General features: G+C 46.4%; 5 protein-coding genes across 5 annotated transcripts; 1 reads left to right on the plus strand and 4 right to left on the minus strand.

Moving 5' to 3' along the window:
• Positions 1-1,095: 1,095 nt before the first annotated feature.
• On the minus strand, positions 1,096-4,003 carry DFJ58DRAFT_912710 (uncharacterized protein; the record flags this gene model as incomplete). The annotated part of the gene is made up of 15 exons (XM_041395287.1): positions 1,096-1,212; positions 1,268-1,458; positions 1,624-1,651; positions 1,701-1,713; positions 2,010-2,025; positions 2,142-2,166; positions 2,226-2,313; positions 2,398-2,423; positions 2,476-2,493; positions 2,549-2,601; positions 2,777-2,799; positions 2,919-3,025; positions 3,318-3,373; positions 3,546-3,745; positions 3,966-4,003. The coding sequence occupies 15 exons, from the start codon at positions 4,001-4,003 to the stop codon at positions 1,165-1,167; spliced, it is 930 nt and encodes a 309-aa protein (XP_041246192.1). The 3' UTR covers positions 1,096-1,164.
• Positions 4,004-4,448: 445 nt separating this feature from the next.
• Positions 4,449-5,670, minus strand: DFJ58DRAFT_912711 (uncharacterized protein). The gene is made up of 5 exons (XM_041395288.1): positions 5,545-5,670; positions 5,468-5,494; positions 5,335-5,415; positions 5,057-5,284; positions 4,449-5,004 (listed from the first exon to the last, which is right to left on the minus strand). The coding sequence occupies exons 3-5, from the start codon at positions 5,355-5,357 to the stop codon at positions 4,626-4,628; spliced, it is 630 nt and encodes a 209-aa protein (XP_041246193.1). The 5' UTR covers positions 5,358-5,415; positions 5,468-5,494; positions 5,545-5,670; the 3' UTR covers positions 4,449-4,625.
• Positions 5,671-11,211: 5,541 nt separating this feature from the next.
• Positions 11,212-13,008, minus strand: DFJ58DRAFT_776968 (uncharacterized protein). The gene is made up of 15 exons (XM_041389529.1): positions 12,830-13,008; positions 12,674-12,755; positions 12,610-12,623; positions 12,442-12,550; positions 12,367-12,384; positions 12,288-12,313; positions 12,204-12,229; positions 12,110-12,153; positions 12,028-12,052; positions 11,958-11,969; positions 11,887-11,902; positions 11,695-11,835; positions 11,577-11,636; positions 11,500-11,527; positions 11,212-11,450 (listed from the first exon to the last, which is right to left on the minus strand). The coding sequence occupies exons 1-15, from the start codon at positions 12,916-12,918 to the stop codon at positions 11,370-11,372; spliced, it is 771 nt and encodes a 256-aa protein (XP_041246194.1). The 5' UTR covers positions 12,919-13,008; the 3' UTR covers positions 11,212-11,369.
• A 743-nt stretch (positions 13,009-13,751) lies between these two features.
• Positions 13,752-14,255, plus strand: DFJ58DRAFT_657308 (acyl-CoA N-acyltransferase; the record flags this gene model as incomplete). Its single annotated transcript, XM_041381970.1, has 2 exons — positions 13,752-14,086; positions 14,138-14,255. 2 exons carry the CDS (start codon positions 13,752-13,754, stop codon positions 14,253-14,255), a joined length of 453 nt encoding a protein of 150 aa, XP_041246195.1.
• On the minus strand, positions 14,116-16,479 carry DFJ58DRAFT_246500 (uncharacterized protein). The gene is made up of 17 exons (XM_041379448.1): positions 16,365-16,479; positions 16,209-16,290; positions 16,147-16,160; positions 15,973-16,081; positions 15,895-15,912; positions 15,816-15,841; positions 15,730-15,755; positions 15,642-15,679; positions 15,560-15,584; positions 15,495-15,506; positions 15,424-15,439; positions 15,233-15,373; positions 15,115-15,174; positions 15,034-15,061; positions 14,927-14,984; positions 14,662-14,873; positions 14,116-14,608 (listed from the first exon to the last, which is right to left on the minus strand). Exons 1-17 carry the CDS (start codon positions 16,445-16,447, stop codon positions 14,558-14,560), a joined length of 999 nt encoding a protein of 332 aa, XP_041246196.1. The 5' UTR covers positions 16,448-16,479; the 3' UTR covers positions 14,116-14,557.
• Positions 16,480-17,511: the final 1,032 nt, after the last annotated feature.

Raw genomic sequence — 17,511 nt, forward strand, 5'->3', positions numbered from 1 at the left:
TCTCTCTCGTTCAAGAGAAACAGGTTTTGAGTCTGTTGTGATAACAACTTGACTAATCTGGTTAGATGGATCTCTGAGGAAACCCTCCATGAGTATGTCAAGGTGTGTTTCGATAGAAAAAGACATGTCATTAAGCAGGTTTCGAACCTGCATAATTGAAGAGAAACAGATTTTGACTCTGTTGCGGTAACAACTTGACTAATACCAGTTAGACGGATCTCTGAGGAAACCATCCATAGGTCAATGTCAAGGTGTGTTCCGATAGAAAAAGACGTGTCTTTAAGCAGGTTTCGAACCTGCATAATTGAAGAGAAACAGATTTTGATTCTGTTGCGGTAACCACTTGCCTAAGACCAGTTAAGATGAACTTCTGACGAAACCATCCATGAGTGAATCTTCAAGGCATGTTCCAATAGAAAAAACACCTTGTCGTTGGCAGGTTTCGAACCTGCACTGGTACAGTCTAAGAGACAGATTTAGATTCTGTTGTGGTAACCACTTTGGCCAGGACGAAGTTGAGATGAAGCTCCGAGCCTGAGAAAACCATCCATGAGCGAATCTTCCGATAGAAAAAAAAACAGGCAAGTTTCGAACCTGCACCATCCAAGAGAAAACAGATTTCGATTCTGTTGTAGCAACTTAGCCAGGGACCCTTCACGAGTTAAGATGAACTCCGAAAAACTGTCCATGAGTGAATGTCAAGGTGTGATAAAAGGAAAAAAATTGTTGAGCAGGTTTCAAACCTGCAACACATATCTGTCCTGTCACGCTTATCACTTGGTTAAGACTGGTCAATGTGGACGGCCGTGGTACGAGTCGAAGAATATTATGCATTGACGGCAGAATCACATAGGACTAGCAGTCATTTGCCAACGTAAAATGACAAAAAATGGGCTGACCTTGTGCCACAAGGTAACAAGGTAACTTAGTAAAGTTAATCCCACAGACACCGACTATATGGGTACACCAAGAAATAGTCGTACGTACTTGACTGGGAAACTCCAACAGTTAAAAACAGAAAGGATGGGAGTGGACTGATGCCTATCTACACCCATAATACATATGCTGAATAGCACACTACGATAATTCACCAAGAAGTCAAAGTCATTTGTCGGTAGCGCCGATCTCGCAAATACGGAGACAATGATCCACGTAATTGATCCATCACGCTGAAGAGAGAGAATTAATTTTCATCGTCACCTCAATCGGCCGCTGTAGCAAAAGCAAGTCATCACCCTATTCCGTCGACAGTGGTGCATCCACTGACCGTGACAGCCTGAACATGTCGAGTGATTTGCAACATTTCATCGGGATGTCCATCGTCCTGCGACGCTCTAACGTGCAGTCCCGGGCGGTAGACGTCATGGCATATATGGCATTCGGAAGAATGTACTGCGTCTGCATTGGGCTGCGCGTAGTGTCGCGCGTTCAGTAGTGCGATGTACGAGTTGACATATACTAAAATGATACCACGAGTCAGCATGATCCTCGTCGTCGAGGAATTCTTTGGCCATACATTTAAGCAGTATAAATTCAACAACCTTAAATGCGTAGTTTTTTGGCATCACTGCGAACTATAGACGGTCAGAGAGAAGATGGCCAGCAAAAAAGGTGTGAGCTCACTGTAATGATAATTGTCATTGAACACATACTGCCCGGAATATAAGTCAAGGTATGGGGTAGACTGAAATGAGGGATACCTCGTCAAACAGCCTGTATTGATGATATAAATCATGAGCTTTGTTATGAATAAATCCATTCTAAGTACTATATGTCAGAATTTCAGACCTGACAGCGAATGGGCTGCAACTTGCCTCGAGAACCCAGTACGGGACGTAGCGAGGATATAACATAGCGATAATGCAATAATAACATCAACACAGGCAATAGTGCCCAAATATACGTATATTGCCCACTCGATTTTGACCAAATCGGGCATTACATGGACTTCCTGATACCTACTCGCTATCAGCGCTTAGAGCACTTGAGGAGTCCGCTGTCTCACTTACATGTACCAAATAGCGGCTTTATCATGTTAAAATGATGAAGCAATAACAGTATGAATGAACTCTTACCGATGGCAGGACCTGAAAGGATTCTCCAAGATCATGCGAGGAACATTACCAGTTGACAGGACTCACCTGAAGTTAGGACGACGACAACACCCTGGTAGTAGATCAACAAAATGAAACATAAGGCTAGAAATAGAATGACGGCAAGCCTACCACTATGATCGGCAGAACTTTTGATCGGCCCTTGCTAACTAGGTTCACCGCATAAGCCACGATAAATCTGTTGATAGGGGGGAAATACCTGTGCATATGCGATAAGCATATATTCTACGGACCAAGAAAGTATTGAGCGAATGTTGTATATAACACGGTACATAGAACATACAGATGTTCCACAAAGATGGTGAAAACCTATGGAGTGCATGTCTGAGGCGAACCATAGGACTTAGGAAGTATGGCTTACGGTGACTACCAACTGAAGCTGCACAGGCACATCAATATGACAGCAGAGGCTCACGGAGGAGGTAGCAACTCACTTTGCAACTCCATATGAATTCTATGAGCGCACCAATGTTCGCGTAGTTGATCACTAAATAAAAATAGATGGAATAGACAATCAGGGCCAGATGCAGAGCGTCAAGTATCCTAAAAGTTCAGTCATCTCGACGTGCTCGATAATTACAACTCGAAGAGATGCCCACCAAAGCAATATGACCTAAAATAGCTTCAATAACAGAACTGACAAGGAGGCAGCATAGACGTACGACCAGCTTGTAGAATGTTATTCCTGTACTACTTATGCGTCTGAAAGTATATGAAAACCTGAACGATGGTGACACCAAAGAGACTGTTCCGTGAGAGGAAACATTCAACTTATTACTGAGTAGTGATGAACAGTTTACTTACACTGCTGCAATGATGACCCCAATAAACAGTGCCCCAAACGTGTTCACGAGCTGAACTTGAACATGTGGGATGAGGTCTTGCGTCGAGGAAGCCATTGGCATTATTGACTAAACCAATTACACCAGCAACATAGTAGTACCACCAGGTTATATATCCCACAGCTCGGGACAATGAGTTTAGAATTTGTCTGATCATATGTATGATGAGGCTCTGAAGTTCCTCCGAAGGGATTGCATGAGTAGATGCAGGGTTGGTACCAGTACCACAGGCCAAATTCAAAATTTCAAAAGGCATCGAGTTGAATATCGATTGGACACAGAACAGGATAAAGCTCTTTTGAATTTTCAATGAAGTTTTCATTGATGCGGACTTCGCAGTCCTTGATCACGCGGTACGCACGTATTTGATATTTGCGATTGTTGATATCGACGACTCGACAGTGAAAAGAACATATTCTACGTCCATGTGAAGCTGCTAACGGTGAACCAATGTCTTCGTATCAAGGGCCGACCACTGGAATGGCCCGATGAAGCAATGGAGTGGTGGTCAAAAGCAAAGTAGAGCAGGTGCGGCATATGTAGACCGGATGGTGGGCATGTTGATTGACAATGATTGTTGACCACTCACTTCCCCACCATCCAGTCTCGCAGAAAGCTTCTCTTCCGTAAGAAGAAGAAGAAGTCAATGATGATGATGATAACGGCCTCCATGGGGACGATCCAGCTGCGTGGTGATCCTTCTCCTTCCCCGATTGAAACGAGCATGGGTCATAAGACGAGCCATAAATGAATACGGCGTCGTCTTTCCGAAGCTCGAGCCCGTTCCATCTATATCAATCCCGGTTCACATCTAACAGTTAACATGATGCATCATTGTTACCAGTGTACCACTGCATCCTCGCCTCTCGTCCATCAGACATATACATCTTATTGAAATTCGTATCGCACTACCTGGGCATCGACACGGATACTGTCTTTGAGGGATGTTCAATACGATCCCTCGAATATCCCATTCAACAAGCCATGAATCATGATGATCAGCACTCACAGCCGGCGACAAAGGTTGTTCTTTTTTGTTCTTTGCATTATTCATCATAACGCAATCTTCCTTCGAGTATCCTGGACGTACACCGCGCGCCAACAATGGGGAGACTCGCGCTTTCAATGGATGCCAAGTCCTTCCACCGGTCCTCGACCACTTTAAGGATCCCTTCGCACACGGACAACTATACACAGCCCGGTGGTGTCGAGGGTACGCAATCTATGTTTCAACTTTCGGAGCCCCAATTGCAATGAAGGAAATGATTGTATGAGACTGCTTCTCCAAACAAGCCGACCGTCGTGCATAGCCCACTGCGACCTTTCGTCTGGAAGAGGTTGCTTATATATGTTTAATTGTCGAGATTGAGGTCACTAGCTTGCTTGCATAACTGGTCAACCAGACCCTTCAATCAACATTGAAAGGAGACATGACATTTGCTCGTCCGGATGTGAACTCTGCATACCTCTGGTATACTTTCACCCTCGTTGAGTACCTTGGAACATTCTTCTTGCAACATTTAACATTATTGAGTCCGATGCGCTACATGAGTCTCATGACGGGGAAGCAATACTGATGGAGTAGCGAAAGGTAGGAAGAAAGAGATAATAGATAATAGTACACAAGAACTGTATGCAAATGCGAAACAGTGGTCCACACCCTACAGTATTAGTGACCATTAGCTTGTTGGGGAGACACAGCAGAGAAAAAGAACGAGGCGAGCCCGTAATGGAGGAAGTTGTGACTGCACCGCTGCTGTATTTGGTGGGGTAGTGGTAGGAGGGGGAGGAAGTGTCGTGGACACCGAGGCAGTAGGTTCAGTATGCGGTAAAGACGCTCGGGCCTGGGCCTGCTGACCATGCGCTTGGCTTTGCTGCTGTGGCTGTGTTTGTGTCGCCTGTCGAGGTGATGCACAGCAGAGAAAGAGTATGATATGGGCCCACCATGGAATGGGTGGTGACTGGGCAGGTGTTGCACCTGGTGCACTAGTACCAGGAGGGCGTGTGCGTGACTGTTTTTGTACCTGCCGCGGAGCAACAGCCAATGGCTTGAGAGAAATCATTGAGCCACCGTGATTGAAAATAGACGAGAAGACATACCTTCTTGTCCCGTACTGCAGCAACTTCCACAATGCGAGGACCGCGAGAGAATATGGACCGGTTTGAGCGTTGCTGGAGTTCGGTTGCTGCATCGGCATTGGATCGAGAGTGGTGGAAGAAGGACGAAAAGCGTTCGAGAAGGGCATGTATATTCGCAGAAGAGGGTGCGAGAGCGCTGCGAGGGTGGTATGCGGAAGAACGAGGATGGGTAACACGAGCCGTGGAGGACTGAGTACAGATGTTAGAACGAGAACTAGTCAAATATGAAGACGACTCACCTGGGGGCCATTTTGCATGCCATCGAAAAAGCCTGGCGATATTCGACGGGCTTGAATAGGTGGACGTCGGGTAGCACTGCTCTAGAGTGACGAGCTTAGAATGGTTGAAAAGATGAAGAAACTAGGCACGTACGTCCTTCAATGACTTTCGAGCTGGGACCTGCAAGTGGAAGATTAGTGCGATTTGAAGAGCATAATACTTAGACTCACATGAGGAATGGGTAGTAGGTGTTCAAGGCCAGCGTCTTTGAGGATGGCGTGAATGTCCCATGTGTACGCATTTTTCAAGTGACCAGTGACCAGTACTTTTCCATCAGTCGAAAGGGCTGCGCAATTCACCCAACCTTCGTGTTGAAGGGGTGGTCCGATTATGAGGTTGGTGTCGAGATTCCATAGACGCACTGTTCCATCTATCGATGCACTTGCAAGGAGGCGGTCGTTCTGAGACAAGGTGATGGCATAGACTTCGTGTTTATGACCCTTCAGAATGGCGATCTGCTCCCAAGTGGCTGTGTCGAATATCCTAATTGGGCGTTTTGACGCGGAGATGAGCTTCTTTCCATCAGACGTCCAAGCCAAGCTGTTAGCTATCCAATCGTGTTTGAGTGTGGCGAGCAGTTTGCCTGTCTTTGCATCCCAAATTCTTACTCCGTCCTTCAAGTTGGATCCTCCAGTGGCAATTTGTGTGTTATCGGGCGAGCATATCACCGTGTACACATACTTGAGCCCGGTCTTGATTTCCAGAATTGTTTTTCCGGTCTTGACATCCCAGACTCTTGCTGTCCCGTCCCAGGATCCGCTCCCTACTCGTTTACCATCCACACTCCAGCAGACTGATGCCACTCCCTTAGTGTGCCCTGTCCACTTTGCAACAACCTTTCCCGTCTCGACGTCCCACAACTTCACTTTCCCATCGCTACTTCCGCTAACGATAGTCTTGCCGTTTGGCGACAGTGTCATGCCGCACACCGTTTCATCCTTCTCACCATCTCGCCAGTCCTCGCCTATCTGTGCGTTGCCCTCCAGGTCCCATAGTCGGAGTGAGCCGTCCCACGAACATGTGATGATGTGTCGTCCCTTAAGCAGGTGCACAACACCTTGTACCCTGTCAGTATGGCCTCGCATCGTCCTGCGGGGCATGATCGCTGGCGTCTCTTGCATCTCTCTAGGGGAAGACATGGTTAGCGCTGGAGGTCTCAAGTATGCAGATCGTGCAATATGTGCACGAGAAAAGTCCGCCGTGATCTTTCAATAAGAGCAAGTTGTCTGTCGACCACAAATATTGGCGATCACCCAGAAGTTAACTTCGGAACTATATGAGCTGCGGGTGTAGTTCGAGAATGCGCAAGAGGTCCTTGCGGGTATGTAAAGTCGCTGGTGAGCAGGTGGTCGTTGCAGAAGACTCTTGAGTATCACTCACCAGATTCACCGTTTAGACAAACACAATGTTCGATTACCAACGACTAGTGGGCGTTTAGATTGGAGTCGAGGAAGTTAAGCACCTGTTTGTTTAAGCTGTATTTTTAAAGGTTCGTCCCATGTGTTATCCTCGTGTTCACTTTACGCCAAGTGCTGTGTGGATGAAGCGCTCAGGTCCGTAACTGACGCTATGTGCATCTTTCCGTATCAATAGATGGTAGCAACAACGTTCGACGGGGAGTCGCGTCTCTCTACTATACTACTTCAGATGTTTCTTCCGGCCTGTTTTCGAACTCAATGTCGTCAAATCTCCAACGTCTTTGCGGGTTGCGCAGCATGTCGTCACCTGATGCTGTGTTCGGAAGCCTGCTAGTTATGGTGCTCATATTATTTTTTTCTGATGGCCCCCTCCCTCGTCATCTTCGATACCAGTGCCTTGTGATGCCAGGATGAACCAATCATGTAAGAGCCAGTTCGGTAACCCAAGGTAAGGTGAGTTTGCCACCTTGAAACGATTATATAATGTCGGCGTTGTAGATGCCGATGACTGAGTCTCAATTGAATATCAGTAGTACTAGACTTGTTATCGATGATCTATCAGACCATTGCTCACTGTATTGATGGATGCCATCAACCCATTAATCCAACAGCTGACTCTGGCTCAGGCTGCTCAGCCGCCAGGTGGTCGGGCATCCAAGCAAGATCACGCACGAATTCTCCAACATATTGCACTGGTTGTCAGTGTCCTTCTTACTGCTACAGAGTCCTTGCTAGAAGACTCTATACCCGAGCCATATCACACATTGGCCCTCTCAGGTCAAGGGTGGGTCATGGAGCTCATTTTGGGCCACCCAGAGCGTATGCACTGTGAACTTGGGATGCACACAGATGTATTTCACTCGCTTATAGCGGAACTTCACACCTTGGGTCATGCAAATTCGTGCTATGTTTCCCTTGAAGAACAACTCGCCATCTTCCTATACACGTGTGTTACGGGACTGACCATCCGCCATGTTGGTGAGCGCTTTCAACGGTGTAATGATACCATCTCAAAGTAAGTCAATTGTTATTGTTATATATGATACTAACGAGCTCACACTTAATTGTAGATATTTCCGCAAGATGTTGACCATTTTCGCATCTCCCCCATTCTACACCAATCATGTACACTCTCCTGACGACACCTACCACGCCCCACACAAGATCCGTAATGACCCTAAGCTCTGGCCCTATTTTAAGGACACTGTTGGCGCGATTGACAGTAGTCACATCCACGCTCACCCCCCATCATTTGATCGTCCTGCATATCGGAATCGTAAAGGATTCCTTTTGCAAAATTGTCTCTTCGCCTGCGACTTCGACCTCACATTCTCTTACGCTCTCACTGGCTGGGAGGGATCCGTTACAGATGCACACCTTTATGATGAGGCTCGTTCAGGTGGCTTGTATATCCCTCCCAGCAAGTATTTTCTGGCAGATGCGGGGTTCCCTTTGTGTCACGAGCTCTTAGTGCCCTACCACAGTGTCCAGTATCATCTAGCTGAATGGGGGCGTGCTAATACCAGGTATGTTTTATTTCTTTTTACTTGAAGCTTCCTAATATCTATTCTATGTTTGCAGACCAGTCAATAAAGAAGAGTTATTCAATTTGCGACACGCATCTGCTCAAAATGTGATTGAGTGCATCTTTGGCGTGTTAAAACGCCGTTTTCGCATTCTCTTACTGTCACCTGAGTATCCTATGACCATCCAGGCACGTATACCTGCCGCGTTATGCGCGATTCACAACTTTATATGCGCCCACAAACCTGATGAAGGAGAGCACGCGGATGACGATGAACACTTCGATTATGATAACCCTGAGCACCAAGGGATCCCTCAAGACAAAGGAGTTTGAAGAGGATGGAAGCATGAAGGAAGCGCGTGAACGTATCGTGCGCTGCATGTGGGAGGATTATCAAGGCATTTTGCAGCAGTGGGGTTCGTCAGATGATTCCTTTGATGACAGTGACAACGAGATGTAGTAGCACATACAATTCATTCATTTATTCATGCAACTAGTAAGACAATTGTACCGCTAAGAATTGGACCCAGGAGGCAGTATCATAGGTTGGATTCCCAACCGCTGGGCCGTTGAGATAATGAAAGCATGGTGCATCTCCTTGTCAGTGGTTTGTGTATATATGTCAGTAGCTGCAGGGTCCATAGCAAAAACTTGTTGCATCATAAGCCGCTCCGCGAATGGCAAGTCAGCATCATCAACCTGCAACATCTGCATGGCCCTTGAGCGCTGGTCCATCACCCGATCCTCGGGATAGACCATGCGCTCAGAAATCACATCCGTTAAGCGGTTAACAGAGCTCTGGAACCCCATCACAGCTACGGCAGTGGTGGTCTTCGACATCTTGACATCCGCTGTACCACTACCCCCAGTGGCACCGCTCCGAGTCTGTGCACGGCCTGATGTTGTCTTTGCTCTTTTGAGAGAGCCTGGCTTAGAGGGAGGCAGCGGCATCTGAGGGTCTTCGTCTCGCATAGAAACCGAGGTAGAAGGAAGTGAGGTAGTTGACTCTTGAACCATGTCAGAGTGAGAGCGTTTGGAGCTAGGCCAAGATACTAAGGATGTGGAAAGGGTGTTATTGCTGTCAATAGAGGCGGGACGTCGAGAAGTAGGAATAGAAGTAGGGGCAACCACTGCAGGGGTGGCGCTGGGACCAGCAGGAGCAGCACTGACACTAGAAGTAGCAATGGTGGCGCCCATGGTATGATTTTCAGCTGCTGGTATGCTAGCGCGGAAGCTTGAGCTTAAGGGAGGGGGAGCTGTATGCGGTTGGTACCCGGTATGCCCTCGCGCGCCACTGTTTTTTGGTATGATATCATCCATTTGCTCAAAGTATCTCCATCCCGATACACGAAAAGGGCGCATGTGCGAATTTCCCTAGATATAAAACAGTAAGCTACCAGTACAAAATGTAGATGACACTGTGAACCGGACATACCTTCTTTGTAATATATTCGTTCCATACCGTGGTTGCACCCCTGCCCGTGATATTGGCTCCTCTGACATTATCCCAGTGGACACCAGACGTCTGGTGATACTTCTGAATAGCGTTATAGATCTGTTTTAACTATACAATATCTAATCAGTCTATATCTAAGCGATATATTGGTATATGATTTACTGCTCCCCATTTCGTCTTGCACATCGTTCCAGTCTTCTGTGGACCCTGCTGCAGGTGCGCAGCAATAGCCTCTGCAGCACCATTGTATGTTACATCTTTGAAGTTACCGGTGTCAGCGACCTTCTCCCGATTGTCATACAGGTATTGGACAAGCTGATCAGTCTCTGTGTCAGTCCAGACCACCCTGTCTGCATGAGATGATTGCTGAGCCATAGAAAGAATGTGGACTTGAGCAGATAACACTATAGACACGACACTAGCCCAGATGTCATTCCAATCTCGTAGATCTTTAGTCGTATACCGAGGTATGCATGCAGACATGTCAAAGGGAAGTTCAAGCTCCGTCATCAGGCTTCAAACCGGGACCACCATGCCAACATTATATAATCGTTTCAAGGTGGCAAACTCACCTTACCTTGGGTTACCGAACTGGCTCTAATGGTCACTATCTCAGACACATCTACTGAGGTCAACACCTCGCGACTTGCGTTTTCAACGACCTTAGGTCGAATTAACTTCACTTCGTGCGAAAACGAATATTCTACTGTATTGCCCTTCTACCCCCGTTTCCTGTTTCCTTCTCTTTCGGCCAACTCCGCCAATCAACGTACTTTCCCACACCACCTTTCGAGGTTCGAGAACCACATGATGCCTTCCCGTCAGGAGAATGATCATCACCGAGTCCAGCAATCAGTCCACGCATGTTCATTTTTCACAGTGGATTGAAATCACGATCGACATTTGCTTGATCTCTTTCGGATCAGATCATCGAGAAAAGGTATTCTCTGCGAAATCAATCTCGACCATCTTTTGAGGTTCTTGATTCTTCCGGGGATTGCTTAGGATGCATCATGCCACGCCACTATAGTCGAGAAGCATATGAAAAGTACTGAGCTTGATCCGCTATGTTACAGAACTAGGGTGGAATTTTCAAGGTCATTGGACGTCGCTTGTCAGGCCCCATCCCACATATTTGCAGTCGCAACGCTACAATTGCACGACTCAGATCAATGTATGCGTATATGTACATCGTGGTGGGCGACTTGTTGATACGATGTGAGGTGCACTAGTACTACATCCATGCTCATCCATCACACAGACAAGGAAGAATTCATCTCCGTTGTCACTGCAATCGACTGCCATGGCTAAAGCGTGTCATTAGGTCCTCAATGACACCAGAACTAGCACCGACCTTGACAAAACGAGAAGGATGCACAGCTTCGTCGTCGGGATGTTTAAGCACGTCCTTCCGGGATGCCTGGAGCTCGTCTTCCGACGCTCTAACGTGCAGCTCCGGGCGGTAGACCCTACCGCGGTTGTGGAATGGGTGAGGATTGTTCGTGTCTGAGTTAACCTGCGTGTAGTATCGCGCGTTCAAGAGTGCGAGGAACGAGTTGACATATACTTGAAATAGGACCGCTGGTCAGCACGATTTTAGGAAAAGGCTTTAGCCATACATTTAGCCAATAAAAATTCAATGGCGAGGAAGATGAAGTTGGTCGGCATGACTGCGCACTGTAGGTCCTCAGAGAAGAGATGGACAATACAATCCCTGGAAGCTTACCGTAATTATAGCTGCCAATGAACATATGCTGCATAAAATATTAATCAAGATATGGGATAGCCTTGAAGGAGGAATACCTCGTCAGACAGCCGGTATTAATGATATAAGCCATGAGCTTCGTTATCAAGGAATCGGTACTAAGCATTTCGTATCAGTAGTATCTCAGCGCCAGGTAATGAATGGACCGCTCCTTACCTAGAGAATCCAGTACGGGAAGTGGCCAGGAGGTAGCATAGTGATGATGCGATAACGATGTCGGCAAAAGCAATCGAGCCCAAAGTCATGAACGTCGTCCATTCGGCATTAAGCAAATCCGAGAACACATGACACTGATATCTACACACTATCAGCACTTCGTGTAGCTAGGGAGTACACAGTTTGACTCACACGGCCCAAATAAGGGCTGGCATTGGGTTAAAATGATGAGCCAACAACAAGAGCATCGTTTAAACAATTACCGATGGCGACACCTGAAGGGATCCGAGTCTTCAAGATCGAACGAAGAGCATTTCCAGCTAACAGACTTACCTGAGTTTGAGAATATGATTATGCCCTAACAAGGAATCAACAGAATGAAATGCTGTAGAACTTATATCAATTATAAACCTACTACTATAATAGGGAGCCTGAGGGTTCTTGATTGGCCCTTGCTAACTAGATATATCGCGTCAGTCGTAGAAATACATCGATAGGGAGACACATACTTATCCATATGCGGTAAGCATACAGGCTATGGTGCAAGAATGTATTATGTATTAATTATAGGTTGCACGTCACATTCCACTTACAGATTTACCCCATAGACAATGAAAACCTGTAGAAGTGCGTGACTGAGGTGCACCGCAGAGCTTAGCAAATACAACTCACCTCAAGGATTATCTGAAGCTGTATAAACCCATAAATATCACAGTACTACGAGTCTGAACCAAAGTAAGAACTCACTTTAAAACTCCATACAATTTCCGTGAGCTCACTGACGTTTGCATAGTTGATCACTAGATAATAGTAGACGCAGTGGGTGATCAAGGCCAGGTGCAGAGCATCGAGTATCCTAAGGTTTCAGGGGTTGAACTCCGTAATCTCGACGCGCTCGATAATGGCAACACCTACCAGAGCCAGATGACCTGACATGGCGTTCAGAGCAGAATTGATAGAAAGTGGATGATAAACGTACAGCCAGCTTATATAATGTCATCCCTGTGCCACTATGCGTCTGAAAGTAGATGAAAGCTTGACCGCTGCATAGACCAAAGAGACTGTTCCGCAAAATAAGTCAGGACGACAGGAAACGCACAGCTTTTGCTGCATAACGAGCAAATCGGTTACGAACACTCCTGCAAGGGTAACCGCAATAAAAAGTGCCCCGAACGTCCTCCCGATGTCAAGTTGTGGGATGAGGTCCTGCGCCGAGGAAGACATTGTTGGTTGCAATCTGCAATGCGTCTAGGTGTTAAGTGAGGCTACAGTGCATTGCCACCTGGGGTCTTACAGATGTGGCGAATCCTGCGCAGGTGTCTAACAGAGTCATTGACAACTGGATTTATGTAAAAAAAAACCCTGTGATGCCGCTGATGCGCACTGGTATGGACCGTATGGTTCCGCTGATAACGGAGGCACATCTATCACATGTTTGGTTGCCGTATCAGCCGTGGCACATCAGATGATCAGGCTAGCATGACACCAGTTTTGATTGCCCGTGACTCCAAATCCGAGGCTAAGATGAATTTGACAACTTGAATGACGTGTATGGAAAGCTGGACACTCGTGCTCAATTAATATTATTACATAAGCGCAAGCAAGTACAGATGGGGCCATGGGCCCCACATCACCTCGGGCAGCACTTCTCGGTGCCCATAAGGGTCTACGAGACCGCTATGGGAAACTAGTCTCTCCCGCCATCTAATTATAGTTTATGCTCTGTGGACTCGTCCTGGTGGAAACTACAACTCTCGGGACAACTTGAAGTTACAGGGTTCAATAATGCGATAGACTCTCGCAGTTGTGAGGAGTAGACTGGCTCACTAGCCAATGAGGACCTTGGCAGGAATTGCCCCACATACGGCAATCAGGCTAGAAGCTGGGACAAACTTGCCTTTGGGGATTTGAGACCGCAGAGTTATAATAGTCACGCGTTTGAAGGTGCCGATGAAGACCGACCCGCAGTCATGTTCACAACAGAGCGCCTAGTCCTACGTGGATTTGAAGACGACGACCTAGATAATCTTCTCGCGCTCCGCAACGATGCTCGCGTTATGCGAGGGGTGACTGCCGAACCCATTGCTCCGCGACCAACGAAATACAAAGAGTTCCTCAAAACTCTCGCAGAGAACTCGACCATCTGGTTCACCATCGTCCATAGGGAAACGGGACAATTCATGGGGCAATGCAGTATCAAAGTGGTAGAGCCTGTGAAGAACCGGGATGGATTGTTCGGGATATCGATGCTTCCAAAGTTTTGGGGAAAGGGTTATGGCACGGAGGCGACGAAATTTACTGTAGATCATGCGTTCAGAGCGCTGGGAGTTCAACGCATCTCGTTGAGTGTATTGGAGGGAAATGAAGCCGCCATCGCGGTTTACAAGAAAATGTGAGGCAATTCATACAATGCTACAGGATAAAAACTGATGACTTGAGGCAGCGGATTCAAGGAAGAGGGTAGGAAGCGACGAGCAAACTGGATCGATGGCCATTGGGAAGATAGTTTGAGCATGGGTATTTTGGACGAAGAGTGGGCTGAGATGTATTGGAAGAATTGAATCAACAACTCACATCAAACTAATACCACACCCACCACTAGTGACTACTGCCATGAAAAGTCGCTAGTACTGTAGATCAACTCTTTCTACATGTCCTACATAGAGTGCACCTCTCAATTGGACATAAAAAAACTCTTTCTACGCAAGTTATCTCGAATGACCTAATATATATAATTCTAAGCTGGCGGTGATACATTTAGCCTACGGAAACTGATATAGTGGACTAGATCGATCTCTCTCGTTCCAATTTGATAAGAGCTCGCAAGAAGACGGATAGACAATACTATACGCATGCTCATCCATCACACAGACGAGAAAGAATTCATCTCCGTTGTCACTGCAAGAGCCGGCTCCTGTGGCTAAAGCATGTCATCAAGTCATCAATGACACAAGAGCTAGCACTGACCTTGACAGATCGAGAAGGATGCACAGTATCATCGAGATGTTTAAACAAGTCCTTCCGGGATACCTGGAGCTCATCATCATCCAACGCCCTAACGTGCAGTTCCGGGCGGTAGACCCCGTGGCGGTTGTGGAACGTGTCAGAATTGTTAGTGTCTGTGTTAACCTCCGTATAGTATCGTGCGTTCAAGAGTGCGAGGTACGAGTTGACATATACTTGAAATAGGACCGCTGGTCAGCACGATTCCAGGAAACAGCCTTGGTCATACACTTAGCCAGTAAAAATTCAATAGCGACAAAGATGAAGTTGGTCGGCATGACTGCGCACTGTAGACTCTCAGAGAAGAGATGGACAATACAATCTCCGGAAGCTTACTGTGATTATAGCTGCCATCGAACACATGCTGCATGAAATATGAGTCCAAGATATGGAATGGTCTGCAAGGAGGAATAATACCTCGTGAGACATCCGGTGTTAATGATGTAAACCATGAGCCTTGTTATCAGGGAATTGGTGCTACATATTTCGTATTAGTAGTATATCAGAGCTAAGTAACGAATGGACCGCTCCTTACCTAGAAAACTCAGTACGGGAGGTAGCCAGGAGGTAGCATAGTGATGATGCGATAACGACGTCGGCAAAAGTTATCGTGCCCAAAGTCAAGAATGTCGCCCACTCGATTTTGTTCAACTCCGAGAACATGCTGCACTGATATCTATTCTCTGTCAGCACTTCGCGTAGCTAGAGAGTACAAGTTTCACTCACAAGGCCCAAATAAGGGCTAACATCGGGTTAAAATGATGAGCCAACAACAAGAACATCGTTTAAACAATTACCGATGGCAACACCTGAAGGGATCTTCAAGATCGAACAAAAGAGCATTTCCGTGTAATAAACCTACCTGAGTTTGACATTATGACTATGCCCTAACAACGAATCAACAGAATGAAATGCTGTAGAATCTATATCAATTGTAAACCTACTACTATGATGGGGAGAATTCTTGATCGGCCTTGGCTGACTGAGTACATTGCATCAGTCGTATAAATTTATCGACAGGGAAACACAGACCTATCCATATGCGATAAAGATACAGGCTATGGTACGATAGTGTATTAATTAGATGTCGCACATCACATTCTGCAAATGAAACATACGAATGTACCCCTTGAATGATTAGAACCTGTAGAGTGCGTGACTGAGGCACATCACAAGAGCTTAGCAAATACAACTCACCTCGAATAGTATCTGAAGCTGCATAAGCCCATCAATATCATAGTAAGGGCTGCACGGAAGACAAAAGTAAGAACCCACCTTAAAACTCCATACAACATCCATGGGCGCAGTGATGTTTGCATAGTTGCTCACTAGGTAATAATAGACGCAGTGGACAATGAAGGCCAGGTGCAGAGCATCGAGTATCCTAAAATTTCAGGGAACTCCGTAATCTGGATGCGCTCGATAATTGCAACTCGAAAGAATGCCTACCAGAGACAGATGACCTGACATGGCATTAATAACAGGACTAACAGAAGGTGGTACAAACGTACAACCAACTTATAGAATGTTGTCCCTGGGTCCCTATGTGTCTGAAAGTAAACGAAAGATTGAACGCAGCTTAGACCAAAGAGACTGTTCCGCAAAATAAGTCAGGACGACAAGAAACACACAGCTTTGACTGCGTAACGAGCAAATCGTTTACGAACACTGCTGCAATGGTAACCCCAATAAAAAGTGCCCCGAATGTCCTCCCGATGATAATGTCCGAAGGCTGCGTTGAGGAAGACATTCAAGTTGTTAACTATAATCTCTAAATCCCACAAGGCATTTAAGTATTGATTAGCTAGCGCATTGCAGTGCGGGCTCGGAGGGTACACCTGTCACATGTAGTAATTGAAGCACAGCCTGAGCTCGCAGTGGAGATACGAAGGCATCACCGTAGTAATGATCGGGGCGCCACGCATCAGCAAAAGACCCATAATTTTCGCTTGTCAGAAAGAAGTTTGATGCTTACGGTGAGCTTACGGCGTTGGTGATGGAGCGACGCGATTGGTGGGACAAAGTTATCTGTCGTAAAATGTAAATTTAATGACGTGGTAGCGTCACGACTGTTAAATGGGGAGAAAATAATGGTATTATATTGAAATTCCTGTTTGGAACTACTAGTCTAGGGTTCGGAATGCATCGGAATGCATTCCGAACCCTAGACTAGGGCCATTTGTGATCAGCAGTGATGACCGTTATACATCAGTAAACTACAAATTTCGTCACAGACATCAACATTTTCGACAGTTCCCACAGTAACCCACAGAGGGACAGCGCTCACAGCAAACCTCTCCCAGGCAGAGCAATTTCACACACTGCTTGGTATTTTACTTTCAAATTTGTTAAGTCCCGCATTACATGTACTACTTTAATCAAACTTTTGCTAGTACTCTATACTCTCAAACTCGACCCTCATCATGCAACTATTATAGACGACGGCATCAACATGCAACGACTCGCCAGCCGCCGCTCACCATCAATATCCTCTGCCTGCACCCTCTCACACCCTCTCGCAGATTTTTTTCTTTATTTTTCATTCATTTTCACTAATTAGTAGTAATTACAACCTTCCCGCACACTGTCAGGATGTGCGTGATATCTTTTTCGACCTACTTACTCGACGCTGATGGTGCCATGGCCATGTTCTGCTCTCAGAATGTCGTTTTCACTTGTTCTCACTCAGCCCTCACTCATTCTGACTTGTTCTCGCCCGTTCTGACTCGTTCTGACTTGTCCTTGCTCGTTCTGATTCATCCTTGCTCGTTCTGGCCCGTTTGGACTCGCCCTCACTCGTTCTGGCCTGTTCTG

The sequence above is a fragment of the Suillus subalutaceus genome (assembly GCF_016647625.1).
Source record: "Suillus subalutaceus strain FC151 chromosome Unknown DFJ58scaffold_28, whole genome shotgun sequence".
Lineage (NCBI taxonomy): Eukaryota > Fungi > Basidiomycota > Agaricomycetes > Boletales > Suillaceae > Suillus > Suillus subalutaceus.